At 38.9% G+C, this 18826-nt stretch overlaps 1 protein-coding gene across 2 annotated transcripts in view; it reads left to right on the top strand.

Annotated features, from left to right (window-relative positions):
* The window catches only part of grik5 (glutamate receptor, ionotropic, kainate 5), an 81842-nt gene that overhangs the window by 51044 nt on the left and 11972 nt on the right, over window positions 1-18826 (top strand). For both annotated transcript variants that reach the window (XM_046847417.1, XM_046847416.1), the window contains 9 exons: window positions 11797-11961; window positions 12551-12715; window positions 12902-12999; window positions 13152-13317; window positions 15177-15355; window positions 16251-16304; window positions 16642-16803; window positions 17198-17350; window positions 18614-18718. In XM_046847417.1, coding sequence (XP_046703373.1) covers window positions 11844-11961; window positions 12551-12715; window positions 12902-12999; window positions 13152-13317; window positions 15177-15355; window positions 16251-16304; window positions 16642-16803; window positions 17198-17350; window positions 18614-18718 — 1200 coding nt within the window. In that variant the 5' untranslated portion in view covers window positions 11797-11843. The remainder of the gene's footprint in view (window positions 1-11796; window positions 11962-12550; window positions 12716-12901; window positions 13000-13151; window positions 13318-15176; window positions 15356-16250; window positions 16305-16641; window positions 16804-17197; window positions 17351-18613; window positions 18719-18826) is intronic.

Raw genomic sequence — 18826 nt, forward strand, 5'->3', positions numbered from 1 at the left:
ACTAACTGGAGCTTGTTTGTACTGATTCATACAGACAGGTATGCATTACAGTAGTCTAGGATAGAGGTAATAAAAGCATGAACTAGTTTTTCTGCATTATATAATGACATTATATAGCTCAGTTTGCCTGAGATTCTAGAAATGGCGGTTCTACTAAAATTATCTACGTGTGCTTTAGATGAAAGGCTGGGGTCAGTAATCAAATCAAGGTCATTCACTATTGCACAATATGCCAATATGCAACTTAAAGGCCATAGAGGGTTTTTGCATAATCAAAAAGCTTTTTTCTAGCTGTCTGTGGCCTTGTAGAAGTGCTACACTCTTGTCAGAATTTAATACAGGAAAATTAATAAGAATCCAGAATCTTAATGTCCATTAATCCCTTTTAGTAAGGCAGTATCTGTCTTCTGGTTTGGTTGAAACATGTAGTATGTATTATTACTATAGCAGTGGAAGCTTATAACATGTTTATGAAAAGCAGTGGCTCTAAAACAGAGGGTTCTGGAACATTTAACCTTTACTTTTTTGTGAATCAAGAAGTCACTATTAACATTTATGAACTGAGAAGTAAAATAAGAACCAAATTTGTATTATTTTACAGTGTAGATATCAGCTGAACTATAATATGTTTACATTTATGGCACTTTAATAGATTTATTCAGAAAAATTGACGATTGTTTCATTTATACAACTGAGCAGTTGACGGTTAAGGCCTTCGCTCAAGAGGATCAGCAGTGGCAGCTTGGTGGTGCTGTGATTTGAACTCTTAAACTTCTGACCAGCAGTCAGTCAGTCTGTCTTGTCTGTCTGTCTGTCTGTCTGTCTGTCTGTCTATCTATCTATCTATCTATCTATCTATCTATCTATCTATCTATCTATCTATCTATCTATCTATCTATCTATCTATCTATCTATTATAGGTAGTTTTTATATTGGGAAACATTGTCATTATTTAGCGTATAGCAAAACACTGCAATCATACATTAGGTCATAGATTAAGTTCTATGGGGTTAAAGAGGAAACCAATAAACTAAAATATTTAGGAAGTGTTAAATAAATCTGAGAACAGAAGCTGCTGTGATTGTGTGGCTAATGTGGTTGCAAGGAGAATTGCCTGAGGTGCTTTTCATATGAAACTAGACACTTAGTTAATTCATACTGGGGTAGGATGACTATGTTTTGTATATCTCTGCTAAAAGTCACAATTAAATCAGCAGTATGCCCACTGTTGTGAGTGGCCCCATTAAATCTGAGTAATGCCAAGTGAGTCTCACAAACTCTGCTCCCACTGGGACTGAATGGACTCCCACCATTTAGATTTTCCTACTCATTTGGTCTAATTTAAATTTATTTCAGAAAAAGTACACTCAATCCCTGACCTCTGGTATTTAAATTTATATTAAGCAGATGTAAGAGATATTTATACCCATTAGTATTAACTTCAGAGCTAAGGTACATTTGGGATGGTCTATTTTTATGTTACACAGGTTTCCACAATATTAAAATATTTTCCGTGTTTTTGTTTAGCTTGAGAAACAGTCAGAGTGAATTCTGAAATCTGGAATTTTATGCCTTAAGGCAGCTAGCAGATGGTCACTGTAGCCTGTTTCTCTACTGCCAGGCCCAGGCACTAGATTATTAGCTATTAACTAGGCCTGTCTAAAGACTTTGAGCTATAGTACAGGAAATGTGAGCTATTACCTGAGCAGCACCTTTCCAAGTGAGATGGATACCGTTCTTTCCTAAAAGGCCAGACTTGCTCTCAAAAAGGAAATCTGCCAATAGACCACTTTGTTTTCAAAACATCACGTGGGCATCCATGATTTCATTGAGGAATAGAAATGCAGCAATTATAAAGAATATAATGAAAGTTTCAGAGCAGAGGAAAATAGAAAAGACAAAACAGCAAGAAACTCCTTGCAGACAGATTTCTCTTTTTTTAATCAGAACTAATACCACAAGGCACATCCTGAGCGCAGCAAGTAATGCTCTGCAGGGTACACTGTCTTTGACTGCTGTAAGGTCACCAAACGGATTAAAAAGTTTAGGCAAAATCAACCACAAGTTCATACAAAGTTGGTACTAATGTCTGCATGTCTTATGGACAAATCGTTAAATTTCTTAAATGGTTTGAAGTCACTGAAGTCATTGCTAGTTTGCAGAGATAGCCATTTCAATTCTGCATCTTGCACAGGTTTATAGAGCTCTAGTTATGATGTTTCAAGCCAGACTTTTAGGGGACAATGATAGGTGAAAAGACATTTTGTTTCCCTTAGAATGACAGTGATAAGCTAATGAACCACTGAAAAATGCCATCCAAGTTACTATGGTACAATGTCATAGCTGGGACTTTTATTTTATTGTGTAAATGAGGAATTGTTGGTGTCTAGTGCTCCTTAAAATGAGGATTTCTGCAAACCAGATGCATGCAATTTACAAGCAGCTTTCACACAAAATTTGTGTGCTTGGGACTCTTGCATTCAGAGGTGCTTTCTGGACTGCAAAGTAGCAGTTCTCAGTTGATGGTTCAGTCCAAAGACCCCGACCCAAGGGTTATATACTTAAAACAACAAACCTGCTTGAAAAGGAAGCAGCCAGTGGTGGTTGTATCATTTCTGTGTTTGAGCAAAAGTACAACTACCCTGTTTTAAAAAATTACTCCAGGAAATAAGTACTCCTTTTACATCTCTACTTAAGTATGACAAACAGAGCAATGGTCTATGAGAACTGTATTTTAATATTGTATACATATTGTACTTCAGTGTTCTATTCTCTTGTGCATCCTACTTTTTTTTATTTAAGAAGAGCGTTTTCTGTTGTTACAGGCACACAGTGAAAGTACCCTTAATCCATGCAAACTCTGAACAGAACAGTGGGGTTACAATTGCAGTTTCTCAACAGGTTCTCATTTGACACAATTTATGTATTCATTTCAAAGTAGCGAGGTGCGGCATATTTTCCTGAAATGCATGGAATAAAAAGTTAGATATTACACATTAAAATGTAATAAAGTAGTAATGTTTCCCTAAACCAATATCAAATACTCTGATAAAGTATATATACCTGAAAATACTTGGTTACTGTCCACCACTAGAAGCCACCAGGGGAGTTCTGACAATTACAGAAAGGAGCAGTGAGAACCAGTCATGTAGGTGCCACAAACAGTACTCCATGGTCTAGTTGCTGAATCCTATATAATGTTGGAAAAATCAAAAAAGGAGGACAGGAATGCCCTATATCTCTAGAACATGTTTGTGTCCATAGGACGATACCCCAATTATGAACTGCCTGCAGCTCCATACTAGCCTAGGAGGATCCCTGTGGTAGCTGCTATCATCAGTCCTAACACCCTCTGTAGGCATAAGTATTGTACATAGTGGTTTTGCAAGTATAGTAACACCTGCCACAGTTTTGTCTATAGGGTGGCTAGCATTCTCAGTGAATCTGACCATGAACCAATAAACTGTCTGGTTTATTTTCACTATGTGATTAAACACCATGAGCACACATCATTCAGATGAGTTCTTTTTTAAACCTGGTACCTCTAAAGGTTTTTCCATAATATCATAATATATAATATTCCATAATCTAAGTTTTTTTTCTCCCTATTGGTGACTCTAAGGTTAAACGTTTAGACATAAATTTAAGAATTTTAAATATATATATTTTAATCTATATAATCTAATCTAATTTCTGTCTATTTATATCTTCTTCTTCTTCTTTCGGATTCTCCCATTAGGGGTCGCCACAGCGGATCATCCGTCTCAATACCCCTCTGTCCTCTACATCTGCCTCTTTCAACCCAACTACCTGCATGTCTTCCCTCACTGCATCCATAAACCTCCTACTTGGCCTTTCTTTTTTCCTCCTTCCTGGTGGCTCCATCCTCAGCATTCTCCTACCGATATAACCCATGTCCCTCCTCTGCACATGTCCAAACCATCTCACCGCCTTGCTCAACTTGTCTCCAAAACAACCTACATGCGCTGTCCCTCTAATAAACTCATTTCTAATCCTGTCCATCCTTATCACTCCCAATGAAAACCTCAACATCTTTAGCTCTGCTACCTCTTCCCTCAGCCTGGCTTTGATTACTTTTTCCAATAACTTCATGGTGTGACTGATCAACTTTATTCCCCTGTAGTTACTGCAGGTCTGCACATCTCCCTTATTCTTAAAGATCAGTACCAGCACACTCCTTCTCCATTCCTCAGGCATCTTCTCACCTTCCAAAATCCTGTTAAACAATCTTGTTAAAAACTCCACTGCCATCTCTCCTAAACATTTCCATGCTTCTACCGGTATTTCATCTGGTCCAACCGACTTTCCACTCTTCATCTTCCTAATCGCTGTTCTCACTTTCTCCTTACTAATCCTATCCACTTCCTGATTCACCATCTTCACACCATCCAACCTCTCTCTCTCTCTCTCTCTCTCTCTCTCTCTCTCTCTCTCTCATTTTCCTCATTCATCAGCTGCTAAAAATACTCCCTCCATCTTCTCAACACACTCTCCTCACTACTCAACACATTTCCATCTCCATCCTTTATTGCTCCAACTTGCAGCACATCCTTCCCAGCTTGGTCCCTCTGCCTGGCCAATCGGTACAAATCCTTTTCTCCTTCCTTAGTGTCCAACTTCTCATACAGCTCCTCATATGCCTTTTCCTTGTCTTTCGCCACATCCCTCTTTACCTGCTGCCGCATATCCTTGTACTCCTGCCTTATTTTCTCATCACTCTGTCAATCCCAATTCGTTTTGCCAACCTCTTTCTCCTTATGATGTCCTGCACTTCCTCATTCCACCACCACGTCTTCCTTTCTATTTCCAGATGTCACACCAAGTACATTTCCAGCTGTCTCCCTTATCACTTCTGCAGTAGTAACCCAATCATCCAGCATCTCTTCACCACCACTGAGCCCCTGTCTGACCTCTTCCCTGAATCTCACAATACAGTCTTCCTCCTTCAGTTTCCATCATCTTATTCTTCTTTCAGTCCTCACTCTCTTCCTCTTCTTCTTCACCTCCAAAACCATCCTACAGACCACTATCTGTCCCCTGCCAACACCTTACAGTCTCCAATTTCCTTCAGGTTGCATCTCCTACATATAACCTAGTCCACCTGTGTGCGCCTTCCTCCACTTTTATACGTCATCCTATGATCCTCCTGCTTCTTAAAATAAGTTTTCATAACCGCAATTTCCATCTTTTCAGCAAAATCTACCACCATCTGCCCTTCCACATTCCTCTCTTCATCACCCCTACACCATTTCTCTTTCCATTCACACCATGAAAGAACAGTTTAAACCCACCTCCAATTTTCCTGGCCTTATTCCCTTTCCACTTGGTCTCCTGAACACACAACATATCTACCTTTCTCCTCTCCATCATATCAGCTACCTCTCTCCCTTTACCAGTCATAGTACCAACATTTAAAGTACCAACCCTGACTCCACTCTCCTACACTTTTCCTTTCTCTGCCGTCTCTGTAGACGTCTTCCTCCTCTCCTTCTCCTCCTTCAGCCAACAGTAGCCCAATTTCCACTGGTACCCTGTTGGCTAACGACACCTGTGGCGGTTGTTGGTAACCCGGGCCTCGACTGTTCCGGTATGAAATTCTTAATCAGGACCCACATATTTGATTTGGCACAGGTTTTACGCTGGATGCCCTTCCTAACGCAACCCTTCCAATTTTATCCGGGCTTGGGACCGGCACTAAGAGGGCACTGGTTTGTGCAACCCTAATGGCTGGGTTTATTTATATTTATATCAATTTCTGTAAATATGTTTACATTGTTAAATATGCTATAGAATTAAAAATTTTATAATTGTATTGTATGGCTGAAGATGGTATAAGGAAGTTGCTCTGTGAAAAGCCATATGTAAGCATGTTATCCAGAATGTATGCTAGCATCCTTATGCCACTGGACATCACTTTTAGCACACATCTTCAAAACAACATATATGTTAGGTAGAGACAAAAATGCAGGACTTTGACATGGAATAAATGCCCCAATAAAAGGTGTCTGTGTACTGGGGCAATTCGAACACAAAAATGGGCAAGGCACAAATCTACAAACATAAACCAATCCTTTATGACATGATTCCCTTAAAAATTGAAAGGAAAAGGTCTGAAGGGGAACAGTTGTAACCTTCTCAAATATACAACTGTATAAAACCAACTGTATTACTTAAGAAAGCAAAATGAATGTTAAATATATTTCCTTGATTTTTTACTCTGGAGTACACAGATTATCTCTGTGCAAAAAAAAATTGCAGTTTCTTTCCCTGCAATATTGTCAGTATTCTGTCTAAGGCCCACCTTAGTTCCCAGTGAATCATTGATTTCAGCCAGGTCTGCTGCCAAGCCATAATTCATCTAGAAAGTTCACTGGATGTGGGTGTTCCTGACTAGAAAGCTGTTAAGTCTTTAGGGCTTGGGCCAGTTGTTGGCGTCGAACATAGCATCCTTGATATGGTTAGTACTGAGGCAGTGAGCATAAAGCCTCGTCATGTATATTTCATTCCAAGACATTTTCAACACTCCATAAGTGTAAATATTAATGCTAAATTATTTGGGGCTAGCCACTTGACATTTGGGAAATTAAACCTAAGTGAAGGTATTTAAATGAGAGTATGGAGATACAACTGTCTCCAACCCCAAGGTTTAGGATTCAGCTAATTTAGTAGCCACGAACAATGCATGTTATGCTAAAGGAAAATAACTAACTCAAGGTAGCAGCAGGTTGTCCTGCTAATTGGCTAAATGGCAGGGAATGTGGAATATTTGTTTTCAAAGCATTCACACCAGGTTTAAGCTGCCAGTTTCACTTCTGGGAATCTATTCGAGATCTGATCTGCCAAGGCTACAACAAGCAAGTAGCACATACAAAAGCCTAGTGTAAATGTTTCCTCCTCCTACTTTGTATTTCACTATTGACATTTGCACACTGGGCATAATTCACAAGGTTCTTCTTTCTAAATCTCTCTTTGCATACCCACTAAATGGATAACTTGTCTCTATAACATTAGCCTGTCATTTTTTGGGTTGTATAGTAAGTCCCATATGTTTGGATCATATAAATATTACTGTATGCAAAAACTTGTGTAGAATTACACACGTAGAGTAAAATGTATACAATCTTCCAAAATATTTTGCCAAAGAAATATAAAATATTATATAAATAAAAAAAAATTCATACAATACAAATTACATTCTATAGTGTAATGATCACAGGGGTCGATAAGCCTTGCTACATCTTCTTCACTGATAAGCTTCTTTAAACACTCTGACATTCAAAGCCCATGGTTTACACTACTTCCATTTATCTCTACAGTTTACATAGAATGGTGTGAAAAACAAACACCTTGTTGAAATAAAGGTGAGAGGAAAAATTCCAGATTGTTTGAATCTGCCAGAATGGATAAACATGGGACAGCCTGAAAATTATCTCTGTATGTTCAGATCATTGAAAGTTAAGATGGCAACAGCAGGAGACTTCTTGTGGTTCTATTCCTGTAAGCCAAGAACAAGAATCTTAGGCTATTTGGAGTGCAAACTCATTGAAGCTAGACAGTTTAAGACTGTGCTTATGATTGACTCAGAACCTGTCCACCTTAAGGCTTGATGTGTGTTTTAAGTTTCTTTTCTGTTTTCCATGACAGAAAAGAGCGACTATTTCCTGTCAGCTCTGACCAGTCTGGTCATTCTCTTATACAATCAACAAGGTTTTCAGCCTGTAGATACAGCATGTTTTTTGCACTATTCTGTGAAAATTCTAGCAAGAAATGTGTGTGAAACACTCAAACCAACTTGTCTGGCATCAATAACCATTCATGGTTAAAGTCAGAAATAACACTCTATTTGCTCATTCTGCATTTACAGCATTTGGCAGATGCCCTTATCCAGAGCAACATACAACTGAGTAGGGGAGGGATTAGGGCCTTGCCCAAGGGCCGAGCAATGGCAGCATAGTGGTGATTGGATTTGAACCTGTGACCTTCGAGCCAAAGTCCAATGCCTTAACCACTGAACCTACCACCTCCCATGCTGATGTATAATATAAGCAATAACTGAAGCTCTTGAGCTGTATTTACATAATTCTTTGCATTGTGTTGCTGCCGCATAATTGACTGATTGAATAACCGCATTAGTGAGCAGGTACACAAATCTCAAACTCTATTTTGTGAAGCAATTTCATGACATCTTTTTGAATGTTTGAATGACATCTGGCAAAATTGGTTTAAACAGCTATACAGATGTATTTGTTTTACAAAAATGCCTTTGGTCTGCAGGAATATTTATTCTCCTTGCAGTTACTTCATTTACTGACTGATTCCATGCTGCTTGTGTGCCACATGTTTTAGCATGGAAAATTCCATTTTCTTTCCCCTAGTTTTACTGCTACAGTATTATACTATATAGGTCTTGTGACACCCCTAATGCTGTCAAATTCTTGTTGATTATCTGCATTTTGAGAAAGCACTGTCTGAGGTCTCCTGATTGTTGCTGACATTAGTGAATATCCATGGTGCTTTAGGGATGGCATACTATGCATATTCCTTAACAAAAATAACCAGACAAATAGCTTGATACTTATGCAAGTCTATTTTTTATTTAATCCATAGGGAGAAGAGAACGGAATCACATGTTGAATTGCATGTGATTGGTTTCACAGTTTATTTTATTTATCATTGCTAGACAACGAAGGGTGAGTGTGGCGGATGTCATGCATAATCAAATTTCATATTACACCTGCATAAAAATGAATAAAATTATACTAAAAATAATGTCACGATGACTACACGTCTGTCTATCTATCTATTGAATGCTTATTGCCCTAAAATATGCTTGTTATAAAAAGAATCAAGCAATTTAAAGCTAATTCCATTGAGAGCATAGCCAAGATAATAAACTATCTTGTTATTTATTTCACTAGGCATCTTTATGACCCTGTCAAGTGGCTTTACACTGTGTTTTTGTGTCTCATCTTTTTGCATTCCCTCGATGCTGGTTGTCTAATTCTCCCTATTGTTCATTATGCTGCAGTTGTTTTTATGTGTAGAAAGGCCTCTCCCTCGGTCCATGCAAATAACAAAAAAACAAAACATTAATTAGCGCACCTGCTAACCCTTGTTTGAAAAGGGTTCTCCATAATAATTTCATTGCTGTTGTTTGCATTGAATTTGTGCACAATTACAGGTTTACTGAGAGCTGCCAGTTTATATCTTTCTTGACCATCATTGTGCAGTTGAAGTCATGTGAATTAGGATATAGGCTTTGCATACTTGGAAAGTTAGTAACATTTTTAAGGCATCTTCGGCAAGGGCCATTTCGTGATGACTTGACAACTGGGTCAGAGCATCTCCTGGTCTGGTGGAGTGTTCCCAGGATTAAGTGGTTAGTACCTACCAAAAATGGTCTAAAGAAATACAATCATTGCACTCGCAGCAGGGTAATAAGCACCCAAGGCTCATTGATTTGTGTACTGTATAGAGAGGAAGCATGTCCATCTTAGTCCCATCCCACAAAAGAGTAACTGCAACACAAACAGATAAAAAGCTGGCTTTGATAGAAAGGAGTCAGAATACACAGTGCATCACACACAACTATTGGGCTGTTTAGCTGCAGAGTGTTCAGAGTGCCCTTGCTAACCCCTGTAAACTACTGAAAGGTCCTACAATGTACACACACACACACACACACACACACACACACACACACACACACACACACACACACACACACACACAAAATGTACATCGGAAAAAGACCATAGAGCAATGGTCTGAGGCCTTACATTTTCTTTTTTATCATTTAAATGATTGAATGCTTGTATGTTCTTACCTTTGTAAGAGATGATACCAAGATGCACTAGATAGATAACTTTATTCATCTCAAAGGGAAATTCACAATTTTTCAAGCTGGCAGTGTGATACTCTGGGCAATGTTCTGCTGGGAAATCTTGGGTCCTGAGGTTCACATGGATGTTTTTTTGACATGTAACACCTACCTGAACATTGCTGCAGAGCAAGTTACATCTGTTTCTAGTGACAATATTCCCCTAATAGTAGTGACCCTTTTCTGCAGGATGAACTCTTTCTCTTGCCACGCTGCAACAAATTGTTCTGGTATGGTATCAGGAACATAACAAAGAGTTCAGAGTGTTGGCTTGGCCTCTAAACTAAAAAAAAGATCTCCATCCGACTGAGCAACCGTGGGATGTGCTAGACAAACAAGGATAATATTTGGAATATTTGATGTTAAAGATTCTGCCCTATTTCTAGGTCGAAATTTAAATGTAAGTAAACGTATGATATTTAAATATGTTAACAGCTTTGAACAAAAGGTCAGATTTAATTAGATCTAATCTCTTTCACTGAAGCACATGCTTAGATGACACTCCAACAGATTTTTGATCTAAAACGGATCATGAGGTTTTACACAAGCTTGTGGAGTCCATGCCAGCTTGAGTTCACACTGTCATTAGAGTAAAATAGGGAATGTACCAAATACTAAGAAACTTTGAAATCCATGAAAAAATGTCAAAGCTTCAACAGATGCCCTGCATATATTTGGTGTCTGGATGCCATTCAAAGACTAATGATGTTCCTTAATAACAAGTTCTCATAGTGGATATACTGTAATGTATTTTCACCACTTTTCAGAATTATTTATTTGATAGATAAATGTTTGGTGTTTTGGTGAGCTAACAGAGACCACAGCTAATACGATTTACAGTACACAAAACATTTTTGCATGCTAAATAATAATGTCTAAAAAACAAAAAATAATTTTGAGCAAAAAATCAGCAGGCATTAAATAAGAACATATTGCATTAGGCTTTTAAATACAAGTGCCAAATGTCAGTCTAATTAAATATCAGACAAATTACAAAGTGGGATGTGGGAAAGTGGAAGTGCACTGGGGAAAGGATGCTGGTGCAGGTGTCATGCATAACCTGGCAAAGTCTTTTTCTTCTACTTCTTTTTTTGGCTGCTCCCACTAGGGGTTTAGATGTAAAAATAGAGTTTAAATGAATACATTTTGTTTTTGTAGATATTCAATTTCAGTTCTTCTCCATTCTTTATCACTGATTATGTGGAGCTCAATGGGGCGAAATCCTTCCTATTAATAAACAGTAAATTAGTCTTATATTATCGAGATAATAATTTATTTAGTTTTGTTTGTTACTATTTTGTTAGCAACAAGTTATACAGACTTTAACAGGTTGACTCAAAGTCAGGAAAATGCATTTGCTATCACCTCTGTGAGAACTGGAAAAATATGGACCAAGCACATTAGCAATATGTTGGCATTATACCACTTACACTTGGGTTTGCATGTAAATACGGCCAGGTTACTGCTCTCTGAGCACAAATTAAATGCAAATGAAATGTAAATTTGCTTTAATTTGTGCACTTGCCTTTAAGGAAAAGTCAGAAAGATTTTTTTGCTGTGACACTTGTGCGATTGCGAGCAGATGTGAGAAGGAAGGCAATCTGTATAGTATTCTCGGCTGTAGACAGCAATAACTCTCTGTGTGTGTGTGTGTGTGTGTGTGTGTGTGTGTGTGTGTGTGTGTGTGTGTGTGTGTGTGAATATCTTTTAACGTTGTTACACTTTACCATGCCGAAGGCTTTAAATAGCGTCTGTGTACTTGTATATGTGTATACTGCTTCTAATACTTGTCCGCTAGGGGTGTTATATCGTGGCCCGTCTGCATAAGTACTAAATGGTGTGTGCATGTACAGTAGGTTTGTCATCTTTATAATGTTCTCACCTGTTTTTTACAGGGGGTGCTCTAGGCAGCAGACGGCGTCTCCATGAGGAGCAGTAGAAGATGCCGGAACTGCCAGCAGTGCTGCTGTCGATTCACGTCCACTTCCTGCTAGTTACTGTGCTTAACATGCCGCCTTGTTCTTTAAGCCAGACCCCTGTCCTGTCATCTGTGCGAATGGGTGAGTTGTGCCCGCCTTTATTCTTACAGTGATTTCAATCCTTTGATCCTTCAAATCAGTCTAACAGATCATATTATGAAAGTGGATTAAATTGGGATTCAGAAGGTGGGAGACGCTGATGTGTTTGATTGGTGCCAAGTATGTGAGAATGTAATGAGGGATAATTTGCAGACGGTTCTTTTTCATAGACCTCGGTAAGCTAAGTACTCACGTACCCAGGCTTGACAATATGTACTGATGATAAAACACACTGCAGTAAAGTGATGCAGCAGCTGGAAATTTAAGCTTGTGTCAGAACAGGACACACTGCTGTCCTTCACTTCATCTGAATCACTGGGCAGGGGTCTTTTAAATAGCCGCTTTGTTCGGCCAAATCCACACTTTGCCTTTGGCCTTTGCTTGGCTGCTCTTACTGCCACCACATTAAGCACAGGATTTTCTGCCATGACCTTTTGGAGTTGGCCCTTGAGAGGCAAAGTCACTGGCACATAGTAAATGGTGCGTCTCTCTCTCTCTCTCTCTCTCTCTCTCTCTCTCTCTCTATTTCTTTCTCTCCTGCTCTATTTTGCTCCTGCATTTCCCTGGTCAGCGGCAATTTTGGACGATCGGTCTGCCTGTGGCCGTGGAGAGCGTCTGGCTTTAGCTTTAGCACGGGAGAACATTAACAGTGTGCTGGAGGGACCAGCTCGTGCTCGTGTGGATGTAGAAGTCTTTGAGCTCCAGAAAGACTCTCAATACGAGACCACCGACACCAGTAAGTAAAATTCATACAGGAACACTGAAAAAAGTGGGTGCAATGTAGATATATACAATAGTTACAATATGTGTATTAGGTAGCTATATTTATCGGTTTGTAGTGGCATTATTTATAATGAGGTATGAACTAACTGGAAGAAAAATGTCCTGTGGAACAAGAGACCTACAGATTTTTGTCTTGTAGTGTGCCAGATTCTGCCTAAGGGTGTGGTTGCTGTGATTGGCCCCGCCTCCAGTCCTGCCTCTGGTTCTACTGTCAGTCACATCTGTGGGGAAAAGGAGGTGAGCTGCTGAATGTCTTTGCCGTTTAAACAATAATGCTTTTAGAATAAGATGTACAATAAGTAAAATATGTAGTACTAAATTCTGAACAAAATATCTCTCCCTTCCTTTTTCCTCTCTCTTTTTGGCCATTCTCTCTCTATCTTTCTCAGATTCCTCATGTGAAGATCGGTCCTGAGGAGACTCCGCGGCTGCCTTACCTGCGTTTCGCGTCCGTCACATTGTATCCTAGCAACGAGGATCTGAGCTTGGCTGTGGGCGCCATCCTACGCTCTTTCAGCTACCCATCAGCCAGTCTGGTCTGTGCCAAGGCCGAGTGTGAGTCTTTGATCTTTGCTCGCTCCATCAGCATGTGTGACCTGCCCAGGAGCTCCACACATGTCAAAGTGCCTTTCCAAATGAGTCACCGTAGGGACTGTATAGTCACTCAGCTTTTGGATTCATGTAATGGAAGTAAGGCAGATTCACAGGGTTGTTCTTTTAATAATTAATGGGATACCTTTAGATTGCTCATTAACAAGTAGATATTTCAGTGCATGTGTAAAAAAGGAAGAGGGAAGCTCTCTCCAGCAAATATGAATTCAAATGAGTGCTTCAAATGATTTAATATCATCCTTTATTGTGTACCAGCTTAAAAAAATTTACATTAGTGCATTTTATATACATACAATTAAGCACGCACGAGCATTCACCGGATCATCAATTCACCCGGCTTGGCTCTGACCTAGTTGGCTGCACTGTGGTTGCCATGGCAGCAGAGTAGGTGCAACTTGCCACTCATCAAGCTCATCATTTGAAATGGTGGCAGGAGATGGAGAGACAGGCCAACAGACCTTGCTCCACATTCTCGCTTTGTGCTGTGTATATATTGGTTGTGTGTTTGTGTGTGTGTGTTTGTAAGTTGCACGGTTTTTAATTAATGAGAATATGTTCATTTATTTCTCATTACAACCCAGTCATTATTCTGCCCTCTGATTGGACACGCTGGTGATCACCTCTGATTCTGCACACTCTATGCGATCCCTGTGCCTGTCTGCATGTGTTAGTGTAAATGGACACATGAGAAGGGAGCCATTATACATCTTATTTAGCAGCGTCAGCTTTGACCACAAGATGGCCACTTACCTGTTTACACTGGACTTTCAGAAAAGGTGGAGGTGATGCCGATGATTCTGTCTTCCGTAATGAAAAGTTTGGGGTGCATTTCTCAAAGCAATAACTGACGCAGGAAAATTTACAGGAGGACGCATCAAGTTGCCATCGCTGTAAAGCCAACCAAACTCATTATTCATAATCCAAGGACATTCTTATTATCCTTTACCATTTTTATATGACTTGCTGCAGATATAACAGTGTGCTGTTCTTTGACACATCTTCTTTTGGCTTATTATTTAGGAACTGTTATGCATTATTCAGCAAAAGCTGTGAGAAAAGCAAGGAAAGATCCTAACCTGCTGACAGATCGATAGGTTTTCTATGTGGAGTATGGAAGGGCTTTACAATGGGCCTGAACAGAATTTAATTGTGCTAACACATATGGATTCTACAGAATGGGGGCAGGTAGTAAGGAGTAAATAAGGGCAGAATTTCCCTGGACAAGAATGCAAACAATTGCGAGTTTGATCTCTGCAAGCCTTCTGGTTGACTGTTAGGATTGAGTTGCTTTCTGATGTTCATCACCTTCAGTTTAACATTGTGGAGGGAGTGGAGAGAGAGAGAGAGAGATCGAGATCGAGGAAGAGATTAAATATAGCATGAATAGTACTAATACGCAAAAAAAAAAGTCAGTGAAATCCACAGAGAATATATCTGGGAAGGGTTGCTGCAGGAATCAGTGAGTGGGTGAGTGGGAGAGAGGAAGATACATGAAGGGGGAATGGAAAGGTGCTGGGGGACTTTTAGAGAGAGAAAGAGAGAATGAAAAGAGAGAGAGAGAGAGAGAGAGAGAGAGAGAGAGAGAGAGAGAGAGTGCATGTAAGTGAGTGCATTGATTTCTCTTCCTCCCTCAAACTAATTAAAGTTTGGCACCAGGTTCACTGGCTCTCTCACTGAACACACACTCCCATGAGAAGACAGCCGCTTATTTACATTTAATGCACATAGGCGCACACTCACACACACACACACACACACACGCACACACCGCCACACTCGTGATATCCCCACCTGCCTTACAGGTCTACTGAGATTGGAAGAGCTGGTGAGGCGTTTTCTCATCTCCAGGGAAACACTGTCTGTCAGAATGCTGGACGATGACCTCGATCCCACATCCTTACTCAAAGAGATCCGTGATGACAAAGTAGCTACGATCATCATCGACGCTAATGCTTCGGTGTCATACCTAATTCTGAAGAAGGTATACATGCACAAACATTTACACAGATTTATTATCCTTGTGAATTATAAATTATAACTACACTAATTAATGCTCTGTCATCATATATTCCGAATCTTCACCTCAAGCTCAAAGGAAACCCTTTGGCCTTAAGTTTTTTTTAAAATAACAAAGCTGCAGTTATTGTACAAAAACAATCAGGCAAATTTGGTCTCCACAGAGATTTAATAATAAACATCATGATACCATAATATTTATATATCATGTTATTATCAAAATTATATGAAGCACCTGGACTCAATTTGTGCTTAACCCTATTGTAAAATGCTAACATTTGACAGATTTCTAGTCTTATCTTTGAACTGTTGACATTGTTAATATAATCAATCCCCTTAAAAATTACAATATTATTTTCCAGCCATTTTCAGAGTGAACCTATATCATATGTACTCTGTATGGTAAAAATGCCTGCAAGAGTCTTTTGTCATTATGCCCACCCATAATACAAGCACACACGTGCGTGTGCACACACACAGACACACACACTTAACCTACTTGACAATATGATATAGGTTTGCACCGCATGCATCAGCGTGTCCCTGGGTGGCTGTAGTAGTGAAAACTAATGCATTTAAATGGAGCTCGGTGGCAGCTTCCTTTTGTTCCTATCTGTCATTCTCTCTATTCTCTCTCACTCTCTCTCTCTCTCAAAAACCCACCCCCCCTTTTTTTTATTTACAGCTACTGTAATTTAGCTCTGTTCATTTTAAATCTACCAGTAGTGTGGCTGATTTGAAGCTGCCTGAATATGTCCTGTCCAACCTGCTGATGAAACTATTCTCTCCATTTCCACCTTCCTTGTATACAGTATGCATCTACACTTTAATCTTCTCTTCTCTTATCTCTTTCTTTGTAGGCATCTGAGTTGGGGATGACATCAGCATTTTACAAGTACATTCTCACCACCATGGTAAAAACGAGTTGTATTTTTTGTTGTTGTTGTCTGAGCTAATTTTTGCCTCAAGGAAATGGGTCTAGTACCTAAAGCTCACTTTATGTTTTACATACAAAAAAATGCAATTTATTTTCCATATATTTATTTCTTACATTTTTTTTTCATTTATAAGAAGGCTTTTGAAATGTTAGAAAACATAAAACAGACGAAAGAAATAAAAAAAATTATGTGTTTAGAAATATGTTTGTTTAGGATTTAAATATTGTCTACAGAAAATGGTCAGGTTATGCATGGACAGTAGGGCAGGTTATTTATTATGTGTGTGTTTGTGTGTGTGTGTGTGTGTTTGAAGGACTTTCCCTTGCTGTGGTTGGATGATGTGGTTGATGAGCAGTCCAACATCGTGGGCTTCTCAATGTTCAACACCACTCACCCATTTTACCTGGAATTCATCCGGAGCCTCAACCTGTCCTGGAGAGAAGGATGTGACCTTAACCCTTACCCAGGGCCAGCGGTAAAACATTTGACATAGCTATGGCAGATCATTTTTCAAATGTTAAGTATTTTTTTAAAGAAGCATGATGATCTGCCAATAGAGCAAGAAAAGCTACTTGACATAAGTAATAATGCTCTTATATTTGGTTTTATTGTAAACTCATTATTAAAGATTAGGCAAATTTCACTCTTAATTAGAGATATTTTTACTTTCAACATGACATTTTTTCACCGTAACCTTAGTAACTGAAAGGAAAGCACTCGACTGTTTTCTGAAGCTGCATTTCATTAGTGCTGCAGTCTTCATTAAAAAAAAGCTCATGTGAATTATCGGGTATTAGGAAACCTTCAGATACTCAATCTACAGTATATGTGAACAATTTATTCCTTAACATTAATTTTGTTGTTTCTAGCTATCTTCTGCTTTGCTGTTCGATGCCGTCCATGTGGTTGCGAGTGCCGTACAAGAGCTAAACAGAAGTCAGGAAATCGGAGTAAAACCCTTAAGCTGTTCCTCCCCACAGATCTGGCAACATGGGACCAGCCTCATGAACTACCTGCGCATGGTCAGTGTGTGTGTTGTTCCCAAGCTTGTGTTGCATTAATTTTTGGTAGTTTTCCAAAAACCTAACCAAACAGCGAGTGTGTATTTTGTGTATCATTCAAGCTTTTTTGTAGTGGCCTGCAAATGCAAAAACACATTAACAAACAGAAAATACAACCACAAAGGAAATACATAAGCATGAACACAAAATAGTGCCTGAAGAACCCTGGAAAACATCACGTCACTAGATGTTAATTGTTCATGACGTACTACTATTAAAAAGAGCACGAATTACATATTTCAAGCCTGTTATTCAAAATTATTTGAATGTGAAGTTACTTATGTTATTTTTATTTAGGAGTAAATTTTTCTTTTGAATAACACAGCTTCCTTTAGGCGTGTTTACAGCATTTGCATACTTACAGCACTGCCATGCAACATTGCCAGCAGATCTAAAATAACATTATATGAATGCTCTTGAAAACAAAACATGAATAGAGGATTTAGCACATTCATTTAAACTCATACATCCTTTTTTTGTAAACATTCTCTGGCTCGTTTTTTTCCCCAGGTTCTCTCAGACTGAAATATGCTGCAGCCAATCAGGAAAGAGAATGCGATGTTTAAAAGACACCAAGCTTTGAGTTTTTGTTGTATTTTCACATTTGTTTTGTAAACTTTGGCTAACAAGACCCTCATCATCACCACAATACTGACGAGGAATCTTACAGCACCACATGCACAACAGACACTATATAGTGTTTTTTTTAATTTTTTTTAATTTACAGATTATGTACATTAATAAGGATCTTGAATCAAATTCACCCTGGCTCTCTGTTTTTCATGATCGAATAAAAATGGGATGTTTATTACTATATAACTATTCCATATCAAGTTTTCATTCACTGAAGAATGACTTCAGACTGATCCATGTTCAATATGGGGCTGTGTTTTTGCTCAAAAAAGATTTCAACTTCATAGTTTGCATCACTTCTGTTATTTTAAATCAGGGTAACACCTACTGGCATTTGTTCCTAAAAATTAAATGTGGCCACAGTTAAATAGCTAAATAACCAGATACAAAGCTGTTTGTCTGGGTCTGCATTGGTTAAGTCATTTCTCTAGAGGCTCAGACAGTACAGACTCTTTTTTTCACAACCCCTAACATACATAAAACCAGAAACCATTTACACATTTTACATGCTACTGGTGGTATTTAGAGCTGGGAGTGCAAAACATAGGATTATTAATGCTATCAGGCTTATTTTTCTCTCTTTACTCTTAGGTGGAGTATGATGGTTTAACAGGCCGTGTTGAGTTCAACAGCAAAGGCCAGAGAACGAACTACAGCCTGCATATTCTGGAAAAGCATAAATCAGGCCATAAACAGGTAACACATGGTCACATTCAAATCTCTTCTCCTCGTTCTTATTTCAGATAATGGTTTGTAAGTCAAGTCAAGTTTATTTCTATAGCGCTTTTCGCAACGGACATTGTC

The sequence above is a fragment of the Silurus meridionalis genome, chromosome 4 (genome assembly GCF_014805685.1).
Source record: "Silurus meridionalis isolate SWU-2019-XX chromosome 4, ASM1480568v1, whole genome shotgun sequence".
Taxonomy (NCBI): domain Eukaryota; kingdom Metazoa; phylum Chordata; class Actinopteri; order Siluriformes; family Siluridae; genus Silurus; species Silurus meridionalis.